A 10,914-nucleotide genomic window follows, 5' to 3' on the forward strand; every position below is an offset into this window, starting at 1 on the left:
TTTTTAGTGGCAGAAATAATTTTTCCCAGTTCTACCATATACCATGTTCTTGTACAAACGTATTCCAAATTAATAGAAACACAAAAAAGTATTTCCTGACTAATACTAATTTGGAGCAGAAACATTGTCATACACACCCTAATTGATCAAATACAAAATGCAAACCACATCATGTTTCTGATCTTATCCTTAGCTCAACTCCTTTTTTATGTTATGACAACTTCAGCTTAGACAACGTCTTCTTCAATGGACAACCACAAATTTTTGAAGTTTGAACAGTTTCAAAAAGATAAATTCATATTAGTCTTTACCATTTCTATTGTGTAATTTCTAGTACTAAGATGACCTTACAGAAAACGAATCTCCAGCCACTTATGGAGACAGAAATTATAGCTACGACTATTGAATCTTTCAAACTGACGAGGCATGTGTTAATTAGACAACATAAATGAAGCATATGATGGTTTGGGCCTCCATCAATGCAATTAAACAAGACACTGACCTGTATTCCCATCGTAGTAGAACCCGGAAGCAGCATCATAATAATAACCAGATGCTTCATCCCATACAAATCCAGATTGTGGGGCTGAGCCACCCTTTTGACCTGCATCACCACTTCCTTGTTCCTGTCCACCGGTGGATTGTTTATCATCTGGATTATATTCTTTTGGTGCCCATCCAACAGCATCATACTGGAACGGTTGAAAAAAAAGAAATCAATATTACCTTTTGACCTTTGTATTCATACCTGAGCACATTTCACGAAGTACAAGATCTAACTGTTCTTAATACCTCCTGCCAAGGGGGTGCTTGTGAAAGCATGCGATTCAATCAATCCAAAAGCAAAAAATATGGATGTAAAATCTAGGATTCGTGCATTCTATCAATTTGAAAACACAGCACTTTGAAGAAAATTTGGCACTGACAAAAATGAAGTTGCAATGCATGAGTCTCAGCACACACCGGCTGATCTACTTGTATTTGGGCCATATTTTTATACAGGACTTAAAATAAGTCAAGTGCTACTACAAATTCAAGGCAACTTGTTCTCAGTTTCCTGAAGTTTGCAGCGAAGGACACAAACTTTGAAAAAATCCCAGGCATAAAGAAAATATATATGATACAGGATTCTACAAAGAATTGATGCCACCAATAAGGAACAAGCAAACAAGCCTCTTAAATTTTGAATTCAATGTACTGAAACAACCTTGTATGGTTCAGGCATAAATATAATTTTAAAACTTTGGGGAAGAAAAAAAAGAGAGAGGGAACCTGTTGAGCAAATGTTGCTGCTTCAATTGCAGCAGTAGCAAGGCTACTAGACTGTGAAGTTCCAGATGCACCCAATCCTGGTCCATGTATGCTTTTTGCGTATGCCACACGTAAGATCTGACCATTCTTTTCAAGGGTTGTTCCATTTGTTGCTTCTAAAGCTTTGGTAGCATCCTCCACCTAACAGAAGAAATTAAATGATATGAAACAGAAGTAACTCAACTGCAATCAACAAAGACTTATCCTAATTACATGGGATCAGCTACCTAACTTAAGTCCAAGAGAATACAGTTAGAAACCTACCGAATGGAAATGAACAAATGCAAAGCCCCTAGAAACATGAGTAAATTTGTCCCTGACAAGACGAAGATCCTGTGGATACAAAATGGTAATCGTGAGATCTAATAATAAGCAAGATATATCAATCAAAAAAACAAACAATTACCTTGATAGGAGCGTGTTTGGAAAACTCGTACCGAAGCATCCCTTCATCAGCATTTTCATCCAGCCCACGAACAACTAAAACATGAGTTGGCCCTGGTGGAGTATCAATATAGTTACTTTTTGTTAAACATTTAAGCAAGGACTTTTCCTCAATTGGCACTTCTGGATCAACCCAGTCTTTGAATCTCCATTGCTTATCTTTTAATTTACACTGGACCTTCTGGTATTTGGGTTTTAACTACACTAAATTATTGTGATGCCTCTTCAAGATAAATTTAATCAGACTACACTGGAAGACATATTGCATTCCAGTTGAAACAACAGAGTACCTGCCTCCGATCCTTTTCTTCCCAATTGTGTGGGATTAGATGACGCTATATCTGCTGCCGGAGCATCATCAGTCCTTGGCTCGTTACACTGCATTTACCAGACATCAACTTAACATTAATGTAGTAACATAGGATACTCGGCAACAGCAAATTTCATTCACATATTCAATATATCATTTAACTTTACATCCATGCAGAATGCTCAACAAAAATTGCAAAAAGTATAGGCTCAACACACATGATCTGGAATGACAAAATCCAATGGGAAGAAAAAGAAACACATGCATACTCTTTGCTACCTTTTTTTTTTATAGTTAGGACCCCAAGGAGAGTAGAACTCATGACCTCTTATTTTGAGGTGTTGGTCTTTGCCAACTGAGCAACCCCCTTGGGGTCTTTGCTACTTTTCATGTGGCTAAATACCAATTATTTTCATGAGTATACAGAAAATTCTCACATCAAAAGATCCATCACCAAATGAAATCAATAAAATCAGGACAACAGAAAATCTGAACTGTCTAGCTACAACTGCCACGGTATAAAAATAGCTGAATATCAAATCAAACCTCAAAGCGATGCAATTCTAAATAGAAAATCTAAACTACCATGATATAAAAATAGCTCAATATCAAATCAAATCTCAATGCATTGCAATTCTCCATCATAACAACACAAATCTGTCGACTCCATTAACCATTCACCATGGCTATTATGAATAAGCACATGCTTGTTTTCCTTATTTCTCCAATCACTCCCTCGATGTTTAATAGTCAAAAAATGAACAATGAAACAAACTAACCAAGCACCGATTTGGAGAAGGGACACACCCAAGCCAATGAAAAGAATGGAAGGATTTTTATTCCTTGAGACAAAAGATGCTGGCCAATTCCAGCTACTTTTGCATCTCAGATGCACAAGAGAAATGAGCTAAGAAACTGTGCAAAAGGTACCTGGGTTTTAAAAGCATTAAAAACACAGAGAAAAATTATTACAGTATGAAGGACAAGGAAATGAACCTGGAAACAGGAAGTTCTCCGTGCAAAATTTACACAGCCACAAATAGTGCACATCCAATCAGATGGTGGTGCAACTCTATGATGAGATTTCACTGCATTATCCTGTCCATAAGGAGGTCCACTTGCTCCACCGGTTGGCTTGCTACTGTAGCACAAAACAATTAAACAATGGCGAAAAAGATAATTGCAGGTGAAAATACTTCATAGGATGTGACAAGCACAAAAAATATTCCAGTGACCATACTGTTAGCTAAGCAGAAAAATTAAATGGCACCAATTATCACCAACAACATCCCAAAACAGCAATAACCAGATGAAAAGTGGATTACCTTGGCTGGACATCTAAGTTATGGGCCAGTTCTTTGAAATGGAAATATAGAGATCTTCAATGGATGACACCCCGGGGTTTTTTTTTTTTGGGGGGGGGGGGGGTGGTGGTAGGGGAGGGAGAGAAGAACAAGCAAATTTCCCCCTCAGTGTAATAAACAAGTTTAACTCCAAATCTGATAAACAAACATATACCTATGGTTGAGTGAAGCAAAGGAGGAAAACTATAAGTTAAAAAAGGAGTTTCCTCTCCCCCTTTACATGCTCCCAGGGTCCACATTAAACATAAAGAAGCCAACTGATAATAAACATATAGAAGACGACATTAAACCAGGAAAACACAGCGATGAACTTAATTTGAGTAAGCTAATCAATTTATCAGAGAACATGAACCATGACTTAAGTCATGGTAAGTCATGGTAACACCATGGCAGAAACTGTGCTTATCTAGTTCTCTTCAAGTTCATGTACCTATACTCAAAAAAGAGCTTCCTGCCATCCATGACTAGACCATCATCTCCAATACTGTCCATCATCTTACGAGCCGCTCCCTGTGCCACAGAAATCCAGCTTGTTCATACAGCTTAAGGAACAACTGAACAACATCAAATAATATAGTTGCACAAGTACTCATATATGTTTGCTTAAAGGAGAACTCAGAAATAGCATTACCACAGAAGGGAAATCAATAAAAGCAAATCCACGAGAGATGCCAGAATTCCGCTCTTTAATTACACGTACATGTCGCAGGGGTCCCCACTCAGCCTGACAGTAATAGAAATTGAGCATAAATAAAAACAAATCATATAAGCAACAAAAGAGAGTAAAGTGAAATTGAACATTAAGTTTATGTAGAAGCATACAAGAATCTGATATAAATCCTCCTCACTTGTCTTTTGTGAGAGACCCTTCACAACAACAGTAGCTGACGGAGCCTACAAGAAAAGACAAAAATGGGCGATCCAACTCAAACCCTTTAAGCTACAAGGGATCCAATGTACAATAAATCAAGCTACAGAAAGACATTTTAAGCATACCACTGATAACTGATCATGGTGTCGCTTGTCATCACGATCTCTTCGTTTCTCACCCCTTTCATGCCGACTGTCATCATAGCTGTCCTCCCTATGACTTCGACCATGGCTGCGACTTCGAGGTGACCTTGATCTCAGTCGATCATCACGGCCACGAGATCGAGATCGAGACTGAGATCGTGAATGCTCATGCCTCCTATGCGGACTCTGATCTCTTTCCCGACTTCTCCTATCACGGTCACGCTCACGCTCACGATCACGAGACTCCCGCTTCCTCCAACTACCATCCCTCCTACTACCTCTGTCATAATCAGAATCATAACTATATCGACCATAATCATAATCTCTATCACGACTATCCTCCCTGCTCTGGTGGGAAATACGATGTCTGTAATCATAATCATCAGCTGCAAATTCATCACGATCTCGTCCACCAAACCTGGCAGGTCTATCAAACCCATAATCACGGTAACTTGCTACATCGCGGTAGCTATCAACACCACGATAGCCATCCCGAAACTTGTCAACTTCCTGAAACCTATCGACCTCACGATACTTATCAGCTTCACGAAAACCATCCATCTCATGGAAACTATCAATGTATGGCTTGTCGTGTCGCCTAGGTTCCCTAATAAGCGCATAATCTTCATCAAAATTTCTTCTTGGTTGAGACCAAGCACCAGCAACAGATGCTGAAGGTGGACAATTATCCCTCTCAAGAATCTCTCGATGAAATGCGCTCCTCGGATAGATATTGTCCCTAGAGAATCCCTCATCCAGAAACCTCCTACCATCATATGAACCACCAACCCTGCGAAAAGCATATAAGTAGGAAGGAAAAGAAAGCACTGTGACATAATGAAACATTAAACAAATAGACACCAACAGAAACTCATCAATAAGCAAAAAAATTCAGTAAAAGCATCATAGTTTTCTCAAATATCAACAGGTAATAGAGAAATTACAGAAAGAGGGAAGGGGAAGGGGAAGGGGAAGGGTAAGGGGAAGGGGAAGGGGGCCGGGACATAAGATCAGCATTATACAAGCGATCTAAGGAAAAGAATTACAGCATGCACAATGGAATACCTACCAACATGGCTAATAGTAATATAGATTAAGCTAGCATCTGAAGTATATCCATCACCAAAAAGTAACTACAATACCAGCTTCATAGGAAGCATCAGCCAGCACTCACCTGTAGTCTGGCTCATGCAATGGACCATACCCCTCCAAAGCCTGTGATTCAAGAGAATAAGTGAAGTCAGCAATGAATAATCATGGTAGGGGGTAGGCAAATCCATTCCATAGCCTCACTGGCCCACATCTCTGTCATTGTCCTTTTAGGATGAGATGCCAACAAAAATGGAGGACAAACACATAAGCCCTAATTTCTTGTATATGATCCCGGTATAGGTGATTAAAGGAGGAAACCACAATTACGCTGTTATTATCCCATCCTTGCTGCAGTACATATCGTCCAGGATCCATTTCTTGTAAGCTCCAATGGAGTTACCCCAGCAAGGCCCTTGGTGATCTTTCAAAAGTTTCGAGAGCAGGATTTGAAAAGCTTTCCTGCAACGGATGCAGAAACAAACCGAGTTATGCCAACATGAACCAAGAACCGTATCTCATGACTTGGCCACCCTTTTTTACTGGAGTCCTCAAAAATCAAATTCTTCCCACAAATATCCATCTTCAAGCTCTCACAACATAAAACTTAAAAAAGGTTTTGATAGTTGTAACCATCATGTATCCAGAAAAGGAAAAGAAAAAAGAGTGCCAACCCAAATACATCAATACAGAAAGTGGAAGAACCAGAGAATAGCCAGCGCAAAAACTGATGCTTTGTGTGAGATACTTTGTCGCATTCAATGGATGCAATCACAAGTTTGTCAGTAAGAACACAAATTGCCACAACCAGATAATAATAATAATAATAATAAAGACTCATCTGCAGGTTCTTGTTTAATAAATTAAAGAGTTGACTATCTCATTTATGTGCCAATTCAAACCTTAGAATTATAAAAAATTCAGATTCTACTAGGAAAAAAAAAAGGCAGTACCCAATGCACTAGCCTCCCGCCACTACGGGGTCTAGGGAGGGTCATAATGCATGTAGCCTTACCCCCGCTTCGCAGATAGGCTGTTTCCTGACTCGAACCCGTAACCACTTGGTCACAATGTAATAGAAAACAAGAGCAACATGAGAAGGAAAGGTTTTAGCAAAAGCAACACAGAGTCAGTGACCTGTAGAGAATCAGCATATCTTATACAGAAGCATCATAATGTACACAATTCCTTCTTTGTCCTTAGTAAATATGATAATGTGTAGATGGGCAAGAAAGGAAAAAAATCGGACCAAACTAAGGAAGAAAAAGAAGTAATTCCCACCAACTAAGTTATAAATACCAAAAAAATAAAAACCACCATCTAGACGTATTGTGGAACTGTTAACTAAGACCAGAAGCTTTAAACAGGTAAAATTTTGAAAGCACATCCAGTCAAAAGGTGAAAACATAATATAATCCCGGACAAGAGGGATAAGGGGCATTCATCCCAATAAGAAGGATCACTCTACACCTATTCATATTAGTAATTTGCTAGAATACTAAGGTACAAATCCTCATATCCCTTTGGTCCCAGCTCAACCGTTCCAAGGGATTTCATGGACTTGATACAGAGTTGAATGTGGATCCATAGTGGAATGAAGCGAACATCACTACTAATTAGTGGCCATTTGAGAGATCCAAGAATAATCACAACATTAACATTTAGGATTGCTTTCACAGTTTGCAGATGTTCAGTCATTATGAATTTCACAATAACATGCAATGGTGACATTCTTAGTGGTATTTCCATTCCATGGACTACATAAGCAGACCTGGCCCCATTGTTGCCCCATCACAATCTCTTCTCCTCATAAGACCACATTTTGAATTCTACGTATAAAAATCATCAATGGATGGCCATTGGGGAACGCAGTCTCTTCAGGTATTTGCAGATTTTTCTGAGGCTTTCTAATACAGAATTATGTGTATTCATCAAGCACTTTCCTCCTTCAGATCAAAACTCAACAGGATGGAATAAGTCACTTTCAGAATCTACTTAAGGCGAAAGCAACCTCAAGTAATTATTGGTCAACGACAAGTGTGGGAGTACCTCAGTAACTTGCTAATAGACATGTTAGCAATATAGATACTTTCCTGAACATCTCATTTAAGGGGAAAGTGGGAAATTTAGATCTACGAATTCAAGCAAGGAGCATACATTCCTTTGTCTGTGGTTTACATATTTCTTCAGGACGGGAGCAGTTTTAATTTTGAACATCAAATTATGTAGTGATCCACTTGATGGCAGTAGTTATAGTTTTCTCTCAGTTTTATTCTTTAAAATAATAAAAGTAACTATAAAGACATTGTAGGCACTCAAGAAATTTGGGCAGGGGATACTAACAAACCCGTTAAAGTATCCGCTGAACTACCTTATCATACAATAACAGCCCAATAAGAGGGGGAAAAGGAAACATTAGGAAGAAAATTCAAACAAAATAGCATCAGAATTGACAAGACAAGCACAGTTCTACTATCCAAATCTGGTGCACAACAAGATCACCATAGAACAAACAGATTTCAATTTGCTAATTACATGGCAACTTGCCTGATAATGAGAAAGCAAGCTTACTGTAACCCTCCTTCCAAACTTGGACAAAATCAGATAAGCCGAGAAACTCTCCCCGTCCCCCTCACTAGGAAAATTACACTCTTTCAGTGCAATAGGCAGATAAAATGTTATTTGATTCACCTATTATTAGTTCAATTACAGCTTACTAGAGATAGATAAAGAAAGAGAGGTGGTCATCGGGGTTAGAAACGTTTCACAACAATAATTTTGCTTTTTCATTAGGAGAATACCCCAAAATAACAACCAAAAAAAGGAAAGGATGAAAAAATTAAGAAAGAAAGAAAATATATCGTATCAAACAACCCCAATCCTCGATCACACCTCACTCACATCGATTCCTCCCCATCTCAATTGGGACCAGAAGCCGTCGAAGCAAGACAATCTTCAAGCTTGGTATATCCAGGCAACCCAACGGAGAGAGGAAGAATCCACGAGTGCATGCTAAAGAAATAACCGCCAAAAAAAAAAATTCTATAATGTAACATTAATAGCTGAAGGGAACGATGGGAAGACAAAGCCTAACAGGTGGAAATCATAATCACAGATGCAAAGTTAAACTAATTGAATCCAGACCAGATGTGAAGAAATTCTAATGAAGGAGCTATATAATCGATTATCAGAAAGATGTAACTTCGTTCCAACCTTGACTGCTTCAAAGTTACAGAACCGCCACAGAATCCTCCTCCACCTCTACCTCCACCTCCGTCGACGATAGATCTGCGGCGAACAAAAATTAGGGCAAGAAAGAAAAAATTGGGATAGAGAATTGCAGCAGGTAATGATGATAAAAGTTCATTACCAATATCTGTCTATGGTTTACTTTATTAGAGTACCTCCTCCGCGGGCGGAACTAACCCTAGGTACACAAAAATATAGATCGGTAGTGCAATCATGCCGCTTTAAGGAACTACAAAACTATATCCAAGCTGGATCCATATTGGACCCTCGGCGCTTCGGGTTTCATTACTATTCTTTCGTTATTTGTTAATTATTATATTGACTTCCCTACCCTTCAGGGTAGAAACCCAAAAAAGAAAAAAAAAAAATCATTACTGCCATTCTTTCTGAATGTCTACGACAGCGTTACCTATACATATATGTCTACGACAGTGTTACCTATACATATCAGCATCCGCAGCCAATGAGAGAGCATGCGCTAGCATCTTCAGATGTCCCATCAACACCCATGGCCAATGAAAGGGCTATGTGAGCATCTTTAACATGGGGCAGCATGGTCTTTTCGCAACCACTGTGTCTTGATATAGGTACATACTATTGGATAGTTTTCTTTCTTCCAAAGAAAAGAAAAATAATGTTCTCTAATCCATGGCGCCTACACCAGCATGGGTGAATGAGGGAACCGCATATTTTGGATTTCCAAAAAGTAAGGGGCGTGATGATAGTCGTAGATATCATAACCCAGCCAGAATAAGTTCTCCTACTATGGATTTATCTCAACTCCTACTTTCTATCCTCCCTCACCTATCTACTATATCCATTAGTAATATTATGCCAATACCATCCCAAAGCAACAACCTTATAAGCCCAACACCTATTATCCCGCAAGGTGACTTGGATCCTACTACATTGGTGCAACCAATAGATGTAACCCAGAATCTTCCTACAGATATGGACACGTATGAAACACTTGGGCATCTTACTTTTGCCCCTGAGGAAGTGTTTGTTCCTGATTATCACAAAAGGCCGAGACGATCTTCTTCAGAAATGGAAACAAATGTTGTGAGTGAACCTATTTTAGTGAACAATTATTCAACACCCGTGGTGTTTGACATGGATCAACACCATGGGCAGCAATGAAGCTACTCAGTTGGAACTATCAAGAGATAGGGAGACCCTTCATAGTTCATTTCTTGAAGCAAATCTCCCGTGTGGATCGTCCAGATATTATTTTTCTTATGAAAATAAAATGTATGAGGTCTCAACTGGAATATATTAGCTGTTGTTTGTCTATGGATAATTTGAACATAGTTGATCCTACAGGAATTTTAGGTGGTTTAGCAGTTTTGTCGAATAAAAATATCAAAATTGAAATTTTGAGTGCAAGTATTCATATTATGGATAAATTGTGACTTATGGGACTAATTCACCTTTCTTTATGAGCTATGTTTAAGGAGACCCTATTAAATCTTAACGACAAGAAGTATGGGATAGTTTGATATCTATTGGAGCAGGAAGGAACAATGAATGGTTGATGTTTGGTGTTTTCAACTCCTATCTTACTTGGCATGATTAGCAAGGAGGAAATACCACTGGCGAAAGAGATATGGCCCAATTTCGTGGAATGCTTGATGCTTGTAATCTTATACACTTAGGTTGCAAAGGTCCTACATTTACTTGGAACAATAGGAGGCTTGGTGAAGCCAATATTAAAATCAGATTATACAGAGCTCTCTCCAACCATACATGGAGAATTAAATATGAAAATTCTACTATTTTTACTGGGCCTACTATTAGCTCTGATCATTCACCCTATTGATTGATATTGAGGGTGGAAAGTTTAAAGGGAGACAACCTTTAGATTTGAGTTTGTTAGGTTCCGTCATCCAAGTTGTAAGCATATTGCTACTACTGCTTGGAGTCATCCTTATGTGGGTGCTCAATCAGATATCTTACATCTAAAATTAAATCAATGTCAGACTAATTACACTAAAAGGAACAAGGAGGTGTTTGGGAATATTTAATAAAATATTAAGGGCCTGATAAATGATATTGATTCTTTACAAGAATTACCACTCATATAAGAGATATCTACTCAAATTGGTATTCTCAAGAAACCTCTTGAGAATACCT

The 10,914-nt window shown here is 38.6% G+C and overlaps 1 protein-coding gene across 3 annotated transcripts in view; it reads right to left on the reverse strand.

Moving 5' to 3' along the window:
• LOC122063045 (SUPPRESSOR OF ABI3-5) overlaps positions 1-9,047 on the reverse strand; it is a 15,004-nt gene extending 5,957 nt beyond the window's left edge. For 2 of the 3 annotated variants that reach the window (XM_042626701.1, XM_042626704.1), the window contains exons 1-14: positions 8,903-9,047; positions 8,746-8,820; positions 5,863-5,994; positions 5,618-5,658; positions 4,426-5,233; positions 4,252-4,323; positions 4,061-4,153; positions 3,860-3,939; positions 3,062-3,206; positions 2,046-2,133; positions 1,718-1,809; positions 1,576-1,644; positions 1,273-1,452; positions 503-692 (exon numbers count right to left, since the gene is read on the reverse strand). In XM_042626701.1, the coding sequence (XP_042482635.1) occupies positions 503-692; positions 1,273-1,452; positions 1,576-1,644; positions 1,718-1,809; positions 2,046-2,133; positions 3,062-3,206; positions 3,860-3,939; positions 4,061-4,153; positions 4,252-4,323; positions 4,426-5,233; positions 5,618-5,658; positions 5,863-5,910 (1,906 nt within the window). In that variant the 5' untranslated portion in view covers positions 5,911-5,994; positions 8,746-8,820; positions 8,903-9,047. The remainder of the gene's footprint in view (positions 1-502; positions 693-1,272; positions 1,453-1,575; positions 1,645-1,717; positions 1,810-2,045; positions 2,134-3,061; positions 3,207-3,859; positions 3,940-4,060; positions 4,154-4,251; positions 4,324-4,425; positions 5,234-5,617; positions 5,659-5,862; positions 5,995-8,745; positions 8,821-8,902) is intronic. The other variant, XM_042626703.1, reaches the window with a different exon arrangement.
• Positions 9,048-10,914: the final 1,867 nt, after the last annotated feature.

This window comes from Macadamia integrifolia, unplaced genomic scaffold, assembly GCF_013358625.1.
Source record: "Macadamia integrifolia cultivar HAES 741 unplaced genomic scaffold, SCU_Mint_v3 scaffold1185, whole genome shotgun sequence".
Classification (NCBI taxonomy): Eukaryota; Viridiplantae; Streptophyta; class Magnoliopsida; order Proteales; family Proteaceae; genus Macadamia; species Macadamia integrifolia.